Source organism: Plasmodium chabaudi (assembly GCF_900002335.3).
Source record: "Plasmodium chabaudi chabaudi strain AS genome assembly, chromosome: 13".
Lineage (NCBI taxonomy): Eukaryota > Apicomplexa > Aconoidasida > Haemosporida > Plasmodiidae > Plasmodium > Plasmodium chabaudi.
The window spans coordinates 1,019,977-1,037,625 of NC_030113.2; the positions used below are offsets into that span (position 1 = coordinate 1,019,977).

Genomic DNA, 17,649 nt, shown 5'->3' on the forward strand with positions numbered 1-17,649 from the left:
TATAAAGAAGTTTAATACAATTTAATACCCGTTTTTTGAAAATTTATTTTAACAATTTGTAAAAGGAAAATTATATAGTATATAATTTTCTACAATTTTTTTTTTAATGTGAAATAATAAGAGCAATATATATTAATAAGAAGAACATAAAATAAAGGGGGAGGAAGCTATACTTTTAACTTTAGTATACAATCTTGTATTTATCGTAAGAAAGTGGGAAGAACGTACATTAGTGATGAGGTTTAAAAGTATGCTAAAAGTCCAAGATATAAAAATGTAAAAATTCAAAAAATAAAAATAAATTATAGCAACATTCAGTTTTTCCATCATACCAACAAAATTACAAGGACCTTGTATACACACATAGCAAAGGTAAAAACTGAAATTGGAGTAAGTCAAAGAAATATATAAAAAAAATATTTAAAAAATGAATAGGTTAATATTAAATAAAGCTACCTCATCAAATGATGAGCCAACACCTGGGTACTTGTACAATGAGATCTCTCAAATGGCATTTTGTTCTAAAGAGTCTCTAAATATGGTTGGGGAATATTTATTAAAAAAATTACAAAGAACTGATTTAAATGTTAAATTAAAAACTTTAAAAATCTTAAAACATTTATGTGATAAAAAACGATCTGATTTTCGAAACTTTTTAAAAAAAAAAATAGATATTATAAAAGAATGCCAAAATTGTAATATTGTTCATGATCAATTAAAAGGGGATACACCATCTATGTTAGTTCGTAAAGAAGCTACTGATTTGATAAAAATTATTTATTCATATGAGACCGTGGAAAATAATGTTAAAACAATTCCAAACAGTAATCAAGATAATATAATCAAAAATAATAGAATAGAAGGATTTGGTAATAATGTGTTTCAAAAAGATTTAAGTAATTACCCAAAAGAAAATAATGCAAACTATATGTATAATAATAGTATCAGCGGAAATAATAATAATAATTTTTATGACCTTCAAAATATGAAGCAACAAGTTAATGGAAAAAATATGAGCTATCAAAGCAATACTACTTTTAGTAGCCCAAACAATTATGCGAATAAAATGCCTGGCTTTGGAAACCCATATTTTAATCAAAACCCTGTGCAAAAAACAAAAAGTGAAATTGCTATTAAATATTTAAATGAAGTAGCAAATAAATATATACCATCATCTTTTGTAAACAAAATTAATAAAGTTAGTACAACTATTTCAAAAAATTATTCAAATGGATCTTTAAATTTTCAAAATATAATAGGTGGAAATTCTTTTAATAAAAATTTTGAAAAGGGAAATGCAAAATATTATGATAATAGAAATCCAGGATGGGGATCTAATAATAACAATTTTAATAATTATAATAATACAAAATATTATAAAAATAATAAGATAAAGGAAAAAATGAGAACCATACAAGAATCTCAAGAGTCTGGATTGTATGAAAATAAAATCATTGATGATGTATTAAATACGACTGGTATTAATAAAGTCCCTTGTGAAAACATTGTAAATGAATTTGTTCAAAAATGTGATACATTAGATACTAAAGTAATTATTGGTATCCTTACATCTAAATTAAAAACTAATTTTGTTGATGAAGAAGCAAATTGGAAATATAAAATCAAAGTATTACATGTTATTAAGCACTTATTAATTCATAGAAAAAATAAAAAAAACAATGAACAACTAATTGAAACCTTCGAAATTCTATTACATAATTTAAAAAGACAAACCATGGAAGAATTATATAAATGCAAAGAAATTAAACAATTAAAAAAACTTGCCATAGAAATATTTGTATTGATGGGTTTAAAAGAAAAGCAACCAGATGAAGACACATTAAAAACGGTGCAAAGAAATGATCAAAATGGTAATACACAAAATCCGGAAATTCCAAATTTATTAGATTTTGATGATGATCCTATTAATATTACACCTACAAATAATAGGCATGCTCCTACAAATATGTTTAAAGACCCTAATGCAAATAAAAATTTTCGAGACATCGATATTGATCTCATAAATTTTGAAAACAATTCTAATAATAATCAAAAAAATAACCAAAACAATAATAGAAAAAAAAGTGATGAATCTTTTGATACTATCATAAGAAATATAGATAATATGTCATTATCTAAAAACACAGAATTGTTTAATAGTTTAAATGTTAAATGTGCATCCAATTCGTACAATAATGCTGGTACTAGTGCTAGTGGAAATACTATTAATATGACAAATGAAAAATGCAGAGACCGAAATAATTCAATAAATTCATATGGAAAAGCAAATGATAATGCTTTTCTCAATGATTTGATTTTGTTAAACCCTGAAAATGATCAAAAAAATGTTGGAAATGATAATATTATAAAACCGCAAGATAAACGATTAAATTTAAATGATGGTGATGATTTTTTTAATTTAGGATCTACTAGTAACACAAAAAATCATAAAGACAGTATTAATTCTTCAAAAAATACATACCTTGAAGATATGGAAAAAATACAATTTTCAAAAGGATCATATAATATGGATGATAAAAATAAAATAAATAAACTAAATATTGAAACATTAGAAAATGAAAATGCTCAATTTTATGATCGAAACAATTCTAATAATATAAACGAAAAAAATTCTAATGATGCATGCTTAATAGATATAAATGATAATCTTACCGATATGGGTATTAAAAAAAATAACAACGTTAACACTATTTATAGTGATAAAAAAAATGTACATAATACAAAATATAATTCTGATTTTCTAAATAATTCTATAAATACAAATGATGATAAAATTAATCATTTTTTTAACACATTTACAATTTCTCCTAAGAAACCTGAAAAACCGAATGAAAAGCCGAATGTCAAAATTGACGCATTTGAATTGATGGCAGATAAAATGAAATTATAATTTATATTATCATAATCATATTCAGTGCCAAATTTTATAAATAATCACCTATTTTGTTTATTTAGGACGCCCATATGTATAGATATTCATGTTGGTTCATGCATATATCTATTCTTATGTATCAACAATGTATTCGTAGCATATCCTTGTTATTATGCCCTTTTTAATTTTATTATTTTTACGATTTTTTAATTTGATTTTGTATCTTAATACAGTTTATTACTTTTTATTTTTTTATACATTTTTTATTTATTTTAGACCATATGTAAAATATGATCATTATTTTTTTTTAGAGTTTCTAAAAATATCAAATAAGATAAAATCTTAATAAAACATAATAAATTAATTAATAACACATAAAACTCAACCACTTAGCATATTATGCAAAAAATAAAAAAAGTCTCATTATAAATTTTGCACAATGTAAGCCCTACTTTTGCTACAATTGAATGTATGAGTTGTATCCTAAAATGGAAAATATTAAATGAACATGCGTATGGGTATTGTTTTATTTGGCACAATGCAACATATTGACAAATTTTAAAAACACTACCTTCGAAATGAGGTACATCCAAATTATATTTTTTTATTATAGAGCTGAAAATTGAAAATATACAAAAAAAAAGATAAAATGAAAATAGATGATTACATATTATTATATATGAAAAAAAATATAATGCAAAATAAAATAATCACATACGCTGGTAAAAATCGTCCTCCCAAGAAATGTTTTTTTGTATAATTCCTTAGACCTTCTTTAGGTAGCATGAGCGATATGTTCATTTCTGACTCAACACAAAGTTCAACATTGTTTGCCCCTATTTTATACAAAATAATAAATTATAATGTGCATATATATAAACCCTTAATAATATGTTATAACATCTTGTCTGTTTTTTATTACCGTTGTCTATGTTTGTGCCTGATGGAACATCGATTGATACAACTGCTTTTTTTGAATTATTAATCATCTATAGTGAAAAAATATTAATTTTAAAAATGTAAGACTGTAAAAAAATGTAAAGCATATTTTTATTTATGCATATAAGTCGCTTACACTAATCAGGGCATCAAAAGGGCTACGAGGCGCACCGGAAAAACTAAAACCAAATATTGCATCCACAATTAAATCATAATTGCACATTTCTATATGTAAATAAAATAAAAATATAATAATCATATTGTACTAATCAAAAGTAAAAGATGGATAATGCCCATATATGTGTAATGCTTTCATCCTATATATTTTTACCATCCAGTGTTATTGATCTCAAAACAGGAATTTCATAATGCTCAAGTAATTTTAACAAACCCTTTAATAAAATATGTAGAAAAATAAACATAAAAATAATGGATATTAATTATGCACACTTGTGGTTATAGATATATATTTCTATTTTTTTAAAAAACCTTGAATAGGATTTTGTTATTTTCCTTAAGGTAAACAACTGTGACATCATATCCAAATTCTTTCAAATGGCGAGCTGCTACTAATCCGTCACCTCCATTATTACCAGGGCCACAACAAATTATAATTTTTTTAAAATTTACAAGATCATAATTTTTGAAAATTATTTGGGAGATAGAAAGGCCAGCTAGCTCCATCAATTGGCTAGTTGTGTATCCAACCTCATCACTCATTAATTCATCATCTATGGTTTTGGCTAATGCCTGAGACAAATACTATGCATATAAAAAAGGAAAGAAAAATATATGCGAAAAAGACGTTTTATTTTTTGTATATCTTTTTTAAATTGTCCTGTTTTTATTCATACTGTTATTTTCATTGTGCATGTAACAGTGTTATGTATATTATGCAGTTCTAAATTTTCATTCCTAAGAATATTGAACTTGTGCATACACATATATTATTTTTTTCACTTTGCTAAATTTATATTAACAAGCATTCCTTTTATATGCATATGCTATCACGTGTATTCAATATATACTTAGGCCTTATATCGGCAAACCCTAATATAATTTCTAGTGTATTATTCAAAAGTTAAAATAATTATATAAAGATATAATACTTTTTTATATACTATAGTTTGAATGACTTTGTATATGTATTTGAAAAATTACAAAACAATAATTTGTTTGTTTTATTTTTTTTTTTTATTATCAAAATGACAACTTTGGAAAATAGTTTATATTCCGTATGTTGATTTAAATGTGAATAAATAAATATATATATAAATTGTGGATTTAACGCAAAAAAATAAATAAGCCTATATATTTACATGTATATTTATAAATTCCCAAACATAAAACAAATATAATGCTAAATATAAAGAAAAAAACACTTTAATATTTCTTTCTCCATCGAAAAATGAAAAAAAAAAAATGATACATGCTTTTGTAGAATTATACATATATGCTTATACATGCATATATATTGTGTCCCATCATGGAATAAACTTAAATAATTTTTTTAGATTGATAATACGAATATAAAATTAATATTTACAGGGATACTTTTTTTATAAATTATTTTTTTTTCTTTTCTTCTTTATTTCCTAATATTCTCAATATATGTGTAAAGAGTCCAACTAAATCGAGATATAAACAAACGGCGTGCATCTGAAATTAAAAAATAACAACGAAAAAATTGAATAAAGTATAGAGGATAAAACAACATAATAAAATTCAAGTGTGTCATTTTAAAAAGGTCAATGCATTAATATACATTATCCTTTTAACAGATTCATAGGTATATATAAAATGATAAATTTATATTATTTTGCTAATTATTTCTTACTATGTAATCTTTGTTTCCTCTACGGAAATCAAACAAAGTAAGTTGGGTGTCAAATAATACAAATCTAAAAAGGTAAAAGAAAGGTATATTTATTTTCATCAATTGTATCAACACATATATATGGGTGTGCATAGATAATATTCACATAGTGCTTGTTTTGAGACGCTTAAAAATATTTTATATAATTGATACCCCATATACATAAAGAATCCAAGATACAATAAGGTTGTATCGATAAATCTTGATCTTATAAAAAAGTTCATAAAAGAAATTAGGGATACATAGGAGCATACGGCACATAAGACAGTTCCAATAAATAAAGAAATTCTGTTAAAAAAAAAAAAATAATTTACCATTTATATCTAGTATTATATTGCACATGTTTCAAATTTTATCTCATGTGTGAATCGCCAAAAGTGAAAATGAATAATATTATAAATATAAATGATTGGATGAAACATGTTTTGGCTTTCTGTTTTTTACCTATTTTTTGAAAATATAGCAGACAGGGAAAAGCATGAGAATATGGATAAACTTCCGAAAAAGGCCAACGGTAAAATAGATGGGTTCAAACGATTAATATAAGCAATATAATCACTTAATAAAATTCCAATGGATGATGATATACCCAAAAAATATAATAATTTAGTTTTTGATGATGTTTGGGTATCGTTATAACGTGCATAAGTGCATGATGAGGCTAAGGCGAATGAACAAAATAAGCTAGCTATGGATGCTATAAATCTTGGAATTTTAAAAATAGCTATATCAATATAACAACTCAAAGCTGTTATCATAGTCCCGAATGCCAACAGGCCATATATTTTTATTAAGTGATTTTTCTCATCATTTGTTAGTGGGGAAAAGTTAAAAATATTTGATAAGTTGATTTCCCTCTGGCGTCTTCTTATTTGCTTCAAAAAATCCATTCTTAAAACTTATTGAAAATTAAAAAAAAATAATTCACAAACAAATAGGTAAATATGCAAATAAAAATATAATTCTTTATTTGCTAACGTAATAATTACTTTTAACGAAAAAAAAACACTTTCAATGCTATATTTTATTAAACGAATTTGTTATATTGGTAGTTTATATATATTATTAAGCATATTTAATATGCTCGTTGATATTATTTACAGTTTAAAAAAATAAAGTAAAAATTAAAGAAATATAAAGATTTAATTTTTTTTATTTAAGATAATCTTGTTTTTTATTTTATTATTACTTTTAAAGTAAAATATATGTAAACAAAATATATTTATTTTTTTTGGAAAAAAAAAAACGTGCACGCAAGGAAAAAATAAGTGAAAATAAAATTATATTTTTTATGTTGCAATTCACAATATGAATAATGTATTTAAATACAAACATAATGAAATATATAAACTTTATTTTATTTCCATATTTTATAAAAATAAAATTTGCCATTTTCATATCTTTGTCACTTACTATGCATTTACATTTTTTCACGTATATGAAATTCAGTATATTTTCCCATAAGCAAGTCAAAAATAACACTTGGGGAGTATACTGAAAAATATATAATAATTATTTGGATATGCTCTTAATAATGGATATCATTTTATGAACTTTTTAATGTAATATGATTTACAAATTGAGAAGATATATGGTCTATTCATCTGCCCATGTGTATTTCCACATTCGATTTAAATAGTCTTGTCCATTTTTAGCTATTTATTATTTATTGGGATATATTTTCTAATAAATATATATACATAATATATATGACTTTTTAATATATACCAAGTCCTATTTCTTATTAAGGATGTCCTTATTATGCCATGTCCATTTAGCAGGGTTCATCAATATGTTTGCAAACATACCTACAATGCTGTTTGTAAAACTGTTATATACCTTACACAGCTTTACTTCGACTTGGTTTTAATGCTCCCGCCTTAAAATGTTTTTCTATATATATTATTAAAATTAAACACATGGTTAATTTGTTTATAAAATGCTATGGGGTTTGTACTAAAGAGAATGAAAAGTAGACGTCATAATATGCAAGCCAATTAATTATGAGTTCGATTATTTTAATTAAAAAAACGTTAAAAATAAAAAACTAAACAATGAATAACTAAAAAAATAAAAGTATAATTTAATAATATGCATGAAAAAATCAAGTTACAAATATCTCAATAATCATGAATATGCGCAACTGTTCCATAAGAATAATAATGTGTGCCATGTATAATTCGTTCAATATCTTCTGCTTTTTGAAAAGAAAAAATATTCCCTCCTATTTGTAAAATTCTATAAAAGCTCCATACTAATTTTATAACAAAAAAGGATATTAAAAATAAAAAAATATGAATTGTCATTTCTAAAATACCATAATACATATTATAATTATATAATATTTTTCGATGCCAATCAAAATTATCGTAATACCACTGGACACTATGACTTGTACTTGTGTGATAAAAACATATCAAAAATTCTATCGCTTCAATCATATAATTCATTATAACTATATTATATGCTATATATGCTGTAAATGCATTTTTATGTGTTATTGATATAAATATTAATATTGAGCATATGCAATTAAAAATAGCTATTATTATAAATAATGTTTCGTTATAATGTGACATATGAGTTATCATAAGAATTGACAATACTATTAAAAGCAATGCGTATATTATTGTTGCTGTTCCTATAGAGAAGCATAAAAATCTTCTCATCGTCCAACTTCTCATATCCTTTGACGTTAGCATTTTTTTTATTTTTCTTTTACGTTAACATGTGTTAGCTGATATGTGCATATACATACTATATATATTATTTTTACTTTCTTTTATTTACTTATTTCCAAATTGTGTAAGTAGTATATCCAAAAAAAACAACACCACTTTAATGCGATATAATTTGGAAAAATAAATTATTCTGTCTATTTTATGTAATATGACTTATCATCTAAATATTTGCACATATGATATTACAACTATAAATCGATTCTTTCTCTTTTTGATGATTAAAATATGGATATAACGATTCTATGCGTTTTTTGAACTTATATATATAAATAATTTACATTTTTATTGATAAAAAAAATAGCTAAAATGATGTAAAATATATTACACCTTTGTTATTACACATATTATATATGCATTATTTTTTGGTGATTCTAAATAATAATTTGCAATATGGGGAATATTTTTCTTTCATTTGTTTTTATATTATTTTTTTTATTTTTCCCCTCTAATATTTCAACCAACTAATAAAATGGTATCCATCGGATTTTAAAAAAATATCTGCTTCCAAGTGCAACATTCCCATATCATCTCTCATGGTATTATGTTATTTTTGAACTCGTAAAAGTTTTATATCTCATATTATATTAGTATAAAAAGAAAAATATATATATGTCTATATAATTAGTCAGGTACATATTGTTTATCTGTAAAAAATACAGATATATGTGTGCGTTATGAAAATACTATTGTATAGTTCCATTAATTTTTTTTACCCTCTATATCTACAACGAGAAACAAATTAACATAAAGAATAATACACAAGTATATGTATTAATGAAATAATTTAATTTATTTTTTGATTTCTTTTAAATAATTAATATGGAGGTATACATGTTTTTATCACACACACAAAATAATCGATCAAATGAGTTGGAAAATAAATAAATGTATGAACAAATAATACGGAAAATATAAATATGTTCACATATAGGTATTAAAAAAATACAGTAGATATATTATAAGGTCGGTAGAAAAATATATATTTGTTTTTTCTTTAAAATTTAAATGAATATATCCTATAGAATATCTCTTTTTATTCATTACCATATTCAAGTATGGAACATTTCTTTTATTTACTAAATTAATACATTGCTTTTGTGCATATTATTTAGTATACGTTTTAATTTTTTTAAAAATAAAAATGAAAGAAGAAATAATTATGTATGAAAAAGTTTATTGTGCTCATAATACCCACAGGTACCATTTCGATGAGTTAGACTCAACGCAATTGTATTGTAAAAGGAATATGAAAAAGTTTATAGAAGATATGAAAAAAAAAAATTTTGATAATATGATAGCGGTTAGTTGTAATTTACAAACAAATGGAATAGGAACAAAAAATACTAAAAAAAATATAAATAGATTATGGGTATCTGAGAGAGGTAATTTATTTGTATCCTTTGCATTCTTATGGGAAAAAAATAAAATTGAAACTCTCAAATGTTTATCTCAAGTTTCGACTGTTGCTATTAGTAAAACATTAGAATATTATAATTTAAAGTGCCAAATAAAATGGATAAATGATGTTCTAATTAATTATAAAAAAATTGCAGGTTGTCTAATTAACATATACTATTTAAACAATGAAACAAAACAAATGTGTTGCCCCAATTCTTGTTCAATAAAAAATGATTATGTATATGTTATAGCAGGAATAGGAATAAATATAGACTTAATAGATCAAAATAATTTATTAAATAATAATTTTACTTCCATTAAAAATGAAATAAATACCGACTCGGCAGGTACTATTGTATTCGTGCCTAGTGTAGAAGACACAACTGAAAAGTTGATTGAAAATTTCTATGATGCAATTAATAATTTTAAAAATGGTGGGTTTTCATCATTCTTAGATTATATAACATTACGGCTTTTATATAAATCAAAAAAAGTAAAAATAGATCAGGATAATAATCAAGTTATTGGATATTTAAAAGGGATGGAAGATGATGGAACCCTTATTTTGGTGGATGATAATAATAGGATTATTCATGTGAATAATGGGCACATGTATCTTTACGATCAAATAGAGAAGACATAAAATTATATACCATAGCAGAAAAGTAATTAAAAAATATTTTTTCTTGTTTTTACATAAAAGGTTGAAAAATACTCACACATATAAATAATGTTAGCCAATTTTCGAGAATTATATTTTTACCATTAGTTACATTGTTTTAAAAACATGTAAAAGGTAGTCAACTAAAATAACATCGATTTGAAGAATATTTCATTCGTATTTTTTTTTTTTTGTTTTAAGGTTGATTATGTTAAATTTTAACTTTTTTACTTATAATATGTTAAGCTTATTTCGAATATATTACATAGAGAATAGTGTGCTTTACCCTTTACCCTTATTATGTTTTATTCATCTTTCTCTTTATCATTATTTTTGCTTTTTATTTTGCTAAGCTTTTACATGGCCAATTGACAAAAGTGGAAAAACATTGAGAGTATCCATTTTTTAGCAATTAATTGTTTTAATAAAAATAAAATTTATAGAATAAGAAAAAGTTAAAAAATATTTATAAATAAAAAGCTTATATAAATTTTATAACATTTTTTATTTAATTTTTTATGATTTATTTTACTAAGCCTTTCATGGGCTTGAACATTTTAACTTAATTTTTATAAATAGTTTTTTTTTAACATTATTTCCTTTCAAATAATAAAATATAATTTTAAATGTGTACTGCAAATAGTATATTTCCTATAATTAATAGTACTTACTATATATATAATGTATTAAAATACCCTTTCTTAATATAATTGGTTCCGAATAGGTAATTAATTTATATATTATATGGAGCATATTTTTAGCTACATTTTTATTCACGGAAAAAATAAAAAAAATATAAAAAAAAAAATGATAAAAAAGATTTTTTAAAAAAATTTTAAAATTAAAATACAAAATAAATAATAAAAGCTTAATTAACCATATTAAGCAACTGCGCAATATTGAATTAAAGGTATATCTTAATAATTATTTTTTAAATTAGCAAAACTATTATATGAACATTTTTTGTATCACTATATTTATTTTATTAAGTATATAACTAAAAAAAAATAGCGGTTGCGTTATCAAATAAAAGCGGAAAATATAAAAAAAATAAAGCTTTCCAAAACAACTAGCCAAAATATACTTACGAAAAAAACAGTAAAAATATATGGGGCACTATCAAGATAAAAGATTTAACACGAGTATTTCAGCGCCACAATTTGGGGAAGCTGAAAATATAATAACAGATAAAAGAGGGCATTGGGTACCTGATGAGGAAGTAACAAATTGTTATAGCTGCAATGTAGTTTTTAATGTCAGAGTAAGAAAACATCACTGTCGAGCTTGTGGAAATGTGTTTTGCTCAAACTGTTCAGATAATAAAATAAAAATAAGTGAATATGGCTATTCAGAAAAAGTTCGAGTTTGTGATAAATGTTTTGTTGAAAGATCTTCAACACAAACATTATTATTACAAGAAGATTTAGGAGCAAGAAAACAAATTAATCAAGATTTAAAAAAAGCACTAAGTGAAAAAATGGCTATGGTCGAAAGATTTAAAACTTTTTTAATAGAATTTGATAGTGAAATTTTAAATAATACTGATAATACGAATGATGTTCATTCATTATTACAAAGAGGGGAACAAGGATTAAAAGATTTAAACGATCGAATAAAATCTTATGATAATATAATTGAAAATCAAAAAAAAGAATTAGAATCTTTAAAAAAAGAAAAAGAACAAAAAACACAATTAAATAAAATATTAAATCAAAGAAATCATGAAATACAACAAAAAAATTTAAATATTAAAAGTTTAATAAAAGAAAAAAATGAATTAACTATGGTAAAAGAAGAATCTGAAAGTATTATTAATTCATATAAAAAACAAGTTGAAAAATTAATTATTCGATGTAATAAACTGGAACTTGAAAATAAAAATAAATCACAATTTAATACCAATCATTCCTTTAGTAATAGTAGTTCGATGTCTTTTCGACAAAATTCAAATAATTTGCACGATCATGCAATGAGCATATCCTATACCGTTTCTCAGGGTCCAGAAGATGAACGGGGCGATGACCATTGTTGCAGTTATTGCCAAAGAAGTGGATGTGCTATTATGTGAAAAATGAGGAACCCGAATATATGTATGCATTATATGTGTATCTAGGGAAATGCATCGAAAGCAATCCGACTATATCCACATTAGTGCACATACACACATAAATTTTTTTATGATTTGGTGTGGGTTCTAGTATGATTATTATTTTTATCCCCCTTTCTCGATTTCGTATACTTTCAATGATTCAAAAAGATTTACCCAGATACATACGCATAAGAATGCCTACATATATACCCTTTTTAATCCCAGCCCTCATAAAATTCATTATTTTTTTTAATTTGATTATTGCAAGATATATTAATTCTTGAATTAAGTATTTGAGCAATTGTTTTTGTTTTATTATTATATATAATTATAATTCATATATACTAATTTGTTTATTACAGAATATATGGTTTTATAAACTCTTCACGTATTTCTATCCATTTTTGACATACGATAATTATTTTATCTTTTTTCATTATACTAATGTGTTTTATTTTATTTTCCAATTTTTTCCAAAATACTTTGTTACATCCGATTAATTCCCCTTTATGCTTGTTCATGTTCTTTTTTATAAATAATGTCGAGGCATAATTGCGTTATGCCTAGCGATATATATATAGTTTATGCATTTATATATATATGCGAAATTCCGTATTTTTAAATTAATGATTTATATGATTTTTTAATGCTGATATTGTATCGCATATTTATTCAGTTTACATAGTGTATATATTTATACCTTTTTTTTACACACATATATGTGTATTATTATACTATGTAAATTTTTATAAACTCATTTTAAAAAAAACAAACATAATAATTAATTAAAAAAAATAAATATACTTTGCAAAAATTTAGTAAATATTCTTATCCATGAGAATTAGGAAATTGTTTTTTTGTCTTTTCAATTGTTTCACTGTGTAACATTTTTTTGTATGTATTATATTGTCACACAATATTGTTGTTGTTTTATTTATTTATTAATTTTTTTTAGGCTTATCCTGTCTTATTTTGTTGCTTTTTTAAAATAAACATACTCGTTTACCTCCAATTATTATGCTTGTAATACTTTTCAAATGAGCACAAAAACGAGATAAAAAAATATGGCAAATTGTATCGACAAAAAAAAGTCTACATCATATATTATCCAGAATAGTGAGCATTCTGAAAGTACTGAAAGTGTTAAAAGTAGAAATAGTATTATAAATGGAAATGTTTTAAGATGGCACAGACTTAGTTGTTCTTCAATAAAAGATATAAAGAATGAATTGGAAAATGAACAAAAAACGGATGCATCAGAAAGTAATATATCCTATTCTAATAGTAGCAATATAACTAAGGATAGAGACATAAGTATTGATAAGGATAGTTGGTATTATCTCGAAAAAAACAAAGTTGCATCCGTATTATATAAAAATTGTATATATATATTTGGTGGATATATACCAAAGGAAAGACTGAACTATTTTTATAAATATAATATAGTTGAAAATAAATGGATTAAGATGATTAATAATAATTGTCCATTAAAAAGTGAAAATAATTCAGCTTTTTTATATAAAAATAAAATGTATATATTATGGGAGTATAATGGGAAAAGGAGATGGTCAAATGATTTATATTATTTCGATTTTAATAAAGAAACATGGGGAATTATGAAAATAAAAAAAACTAAAAAAATAAATAATACATATTGTCCACCTTCAACCTTATTTGGCTTTTCAATATCTGTTGACGATGTGTCTGGTTTGGTGTACATATTTGGGGGATACAACGAAAAACAATTAAGTAATGAATTATATATTTTAAATTTAAATCATAAGAATTGGATTAAAGCAAAACAAACTGGTGATATTCCTAATCCTAGGGCATATACAATAGGTCATATATTTGATGGATACTTTTATATTTTTGGAGGATATAACGGAGAAAGGTGCTTAAATTCTTTTTATGAATATCATATAAAATCTGGAATATGGACAAAAATTAAATATAATATAAATACAGAAATATCAGATAAAAACTCGAATGAGGATATTAAAAATATTAAAAAAAAAACAAAAAGTTATACATATTGTAATAACAAAGAAGACAAATTACCAATGCCTAGATGCTTGATGGGGTCTTTTTTATATAATAAATGTATATATATATTAGGAGGATATAATACTAATTTTTGTGATAATTTATACGATTTTTATAAATATAATATTCATGAAAGGACATGGGAAAAATTGACCACAGAAAATAATTACTCACAAAATAATATGAATGTTCATTTTTATAAAAATGTTATATATTGTATTGGAAATTTTAATGATAAAAATATTTTAAATAACATATATGCATTAAAGCTAGAAAATATATATGTTGAACCTTCAGGATTATTAGATCATTATAAAAGTATGGTTAATAATTCTTCATTTTCTGATGTTGTTTTTATTTTACAAGATCGACATATTTATGGGTGCAGAAATATTTTATCATCAAGATGCCATTATTTTAAAACACTATTTAATATTCATATTTCAGAAAAAAATAAAAAAATAATAATTAACGGAATAAACAAAATAGTAGACACAAATCTTCATGATCCTATGATTTATATACCAATTAACGACATAAATTATGATGAATTTTTAATTATTATTGATTATCTTTATACAGACAATTTGCCCACTGATTGCACACTTGAAATGTATATACAAATTTTAATATTAGCTATAAACAAGTTTCACTTATTTAGATTAGCACAATTATGCGAGCAAGCTGTTACAAATAAAATAGATCGATATAATGCTTTTAATATTTTATTTATAAGTTATAGAAATAATTCAAAACAATTATGCAAATTCTGCATTGATTTTATTATACACAATAATTTATTGGACAAAGAAAAAATTAATATGCTTACATTAGAACCTCATTTATTGGGGGAGTTTTATAAAAAATCTCTATATAATGATATTAGCTAGCTAACCAAATTTTTTTTTTTTTACTAGCCATATTTACAAAAATGATAAGAACATGCTTAATCATGTAAAATATATTTTAATATAATAATTCTTTTTGTGCTTCCAAGTTTTTGCAAGCAAATAACAAAAAAATGACGTAAAAAAATATGAGAAAATAGCAAATAATTAATAATAATAAGATAATGCCCAAATAGTATATATCCACACATATGTACCATAGTCCTCTATGGGGTTTAAAAAAAAGTGGAAAACAAAAAAAAATTATTTAGACTGGTTAAAGCATTTTGGTAAAGGGGGTCTATAGGTATTTTTGTCTACAATAACCAAATTTTTAATAATTTGTTCAGTCATTTGTGCATCGGTAGTAGTATAATTTAATGTATTATTAGCAATTTTTTCATTAATATGAATATGTGGATATGCATATTTCCATTCTCCATTTACTGCACCCTTTGGTGCAATATTACTCCGAATTTTTTTATCATTTATATATAGATCTCCAATTATTTTCCCTCTAAATGGACGCATACTATAGTGGATATATTTCAGATGAAAGTACATATTATTTTTCCCTTCTTTTTCTACAATATAATAATAATTGTTTATTCGTAATATTTTTTTATTTTGTATTTCATTACATTCCCCTTGAATAATATTTACATTAGGATTGTCCATATCACCCTGTAAATCATTGTTTATTTCGGATCTTTCTTCATCCGAGTTTTCATTATCATCTTCTTTGTCTTCTTTTTTTGAATTTTTTAAAATAAATTTATAACTATTAAAATATATTGGGTTCCAAAAAAGGCAATTGATTCCATTAAATGGTAATGTGTGACATGTTTCAAATAAATTTTTTCTATTTGGAGGTTTATTAGTAAATTCTGCAAAAAATTTCACATTTAGGTCATCACTTTTTACCCATCTTTTTTGATGAGTATGCCAAGGATATTTATCAACACATGGCCAAAAAGCTTGACGGGTTCTAGAATCTCGAGCTCTATATGGTGATTTATACATTCGAAAATATGGGTACATAATATTTTTATGTTTATATTGTCTTCTATTTGGTGTGCCAATAGCACTTTTTATCCAAATGTGAACTCTTTTCCCTTCATCTTTATTGATTTTAATTGACGACATTGTAAATAGCTTTTATAGAATAAAGTTTTTTTTTTAATTTGTTTTATTTTTCGCTCAATCCATTTAATGGATATGCAATGTTTTATAAGATGGTTACTTATTTATGTGCTTTATAAGATGGTTACTTATTTATGGGCTTTATAAGATGGTTACTTATTTATGGGCTTTATAAGATGGTTACTTATTTATGGGCTTTATATGATGGTTACTTATTTATGGGCTTTATAAGATGGCTACTTTATGCGTTTTATTAAGTATGCCATAATCAGTGTAAAAAATATTCACTTAATATAGTTTCCCACCCACAGAAAAAGTATAATAAAAAATTTGATAAACAAAAATAAATGCAAAAAAAAAATATATATATACGAAATAGCTAATTGAAAATAAAGCTACTCATTTTTGTGGGTCTTTAAACACCCATATTGTTAAGTAGTCCTTTCTAAAAGTATACATGATTATATAATCTACCTATTATAAAATATATCTTTGTATGTTGTATATGCTATTCATATAATTTGCGTTTTTATTATTTTTTCATTTTCAACAAAACTAATTATTATATTCAATTTTTTATCGAATGGTGCTATTAAATGAGTATTTAAATTTATATTTTTTTATATTTTGTTTTTTTTTTCAAGCTTATTATCCAAGGGAAAAAATAAACATAAACGAAAAAAACAATGTAGTATCGGTTATTGTACTGGTAACCATATTTTAAAAAAAACAAGGCAATACTAATCGTATGTTTTATCACTTTTATCTTATATGCACACAATCCTATTTATAATAATTATGGCAAAAATAAAAAATATTAAACAACAGCAATATGACAATATAAGTAAAACCAGGTATTAAAAACTCTATCAAGCATTATACCATATTTTAGAAAGCAATGTGTGGTTAACCTTATACAGTAACGATATGTATACATGCATATGTACATACTTAAGATTATTCTCAACATTTTAAA

The 17,649-nt window shown here is 23.6% G+C and overlaps 8 protein-coding genes across 8 annotated transcripts; 4 read left to right on the forward strand and 4 right to left on the reverse strand.

The window, feature by feature from the left end:
• Positions 1 to 427: 427 nt before the first annotated feature.
• Positions 428 to 2,911, forward strand: PCHAS_1326500 (conserved Plasmodium protein, unknown function; the record flags this gene model as incomplete). The annotated part of the gene is made up of 1 exon (XM_735936.2): positions 428 to 2,911. One exon carries the CDS (start codon positions 428 to 430, stop codon positions 2,909 to 2,911), a length of 2,484 nt encoding a protein of 827 aa, XP_741029.2.
• Positions 2,912 to 3,350: 439 nt separating this feature from the next.
• On the reverse strand, positions 3,351 to 4,776 carry PCHAS_1326600 (pyridoxal 5'-phosphate synthase, putative; the record flags this gene model as incomplete). The annotated part of the gene is made up of 8 exons (XM_016799223.1): positions 3,351 to 3,376; positions 3,465 to 3,508; positions 3,612 to 3,729; positions 3,816 to 3,882; positions 3,969 to 4,057; positions 4,164 to 4,224; positions 4,322 to 4,594; positions 4,687 to 4,776. 8 exons carry the CDS (start codon positions 4,774 to 4,776, stop codon positions 3,351 to 3,353), a joined length of 768 nt encoding a protein of 255 aa, XP_016654544.1.
• Positions 4,777 to 5,398: 622 nt separating this feature from the next.
• Positions 5,399 to 6,598, reverse strand: PCHAS_1326700 (bax inhibitor 1, putative; the record flags this gene model as incomplete). Its single annotated transcript, XM_016799224.1, has 4 exons — positions 5,399 to 5,491; positions 5,670 to 5,733; positions 5,862 to 5,996; positions 6,153 to 6,598. 4 exons carry the CDS (start codon positions 6,596 to 6,598, stop codon positions 5,399 to 5,401), a joined length of 738 nt encoding a protein of 245 aa, XP_016654545.1.
• Positions 6,599 to 7,828: 1,230 nt separating this feature from the next.
• Positions 7,829 to 8,410, reverse strand: PCHAS_1326800 (rhoptry protein, putative; the record flags this gene model as incomplete). The annotated part of the gene is made up of 1 exon (XM_727598.2): positions 7,829 to 8,410. The coding sequence occupies one exon, from the start codon at positions 8,408 to 8,410 to the stop codon at positions 7,829 to 7,831; it is 582 nt and encodes a 193-aa protein (XP_732691.2).
• Positions 8,411 to 9,590: 1,180 nt separating this feature from the next.
• PCHAS_1326900 (biotin--protein ligase 2, putative) lies at positions 9,591 to 10,490 on the forward strand (the record flags this gene model as incomplete). The annotated part of the gene is made up of 1 exon (XM_735692.2): positions 9,591 to 10,490. One exon carries the CDS (start codon positions 9,591 to 9,593, stop codon positions 10,488 to 10,490), a length of 900 nt encoding a protein of 299 aa, XP_740785.2.
• Positions 10,491 to 11,616: 1,126 nt separating this feature from the next.
• Positions 11,617 to 12,576, forward strand: PCHAS_1327000 (FYVE and coiled-coil domain-containing protein, putative; the record flags this gene model as incomplete). The annotated part of the gene is made up of 1 exon (XM_734100.2): positions 11,617 to 12,576. One exon carries the CDS (start codon positions 11,617 to 11,619, stop codon positions 12,574 to 12,576), a length of 960 nt encoding a protein of 319 aa, XP_739193.2.
• Positions 12,577 to 13,661: 1,085 nt separating this feature from the next.
• Positions 13,662 to 15,533, forward strand: PCHAS_1327100 (kelch domain-containing protein, putative; the record flags this gene model as incomplete). Its single annotated transcript, XM_732116.2, has 1 exon — positions 13,662 to 15,533. One exon carries the CDS (start codon positions 13,662 to 13,664, stop codon positions 15,531 to 15,533), a length of 1,872 nt encoding a protein of 623 aa, XP_737209.2.
• A 261-nt stretch (positions 15,534 to 15,794) lies between these two features.
• Positions 15,795 to 16,676, reverse strand: PCHAS_1327200 (conserved protein, unknown function; the record flags this gene model as incomplete). The annotated part of the gene is made up of 1 exon (XM_731745.2): positions 15,795 to 16,676. The coding sequence occupies one exon, from the start codon at positions 16,674 to 16,676 to the stop codon at positions 15,795 to 15,797; it is 882 nt and encodes a 293-aa protein (XP_736838.2).
• Between the last annotated feature and the right edge of the window lie 973 nt (positions 16,677 to 17,649).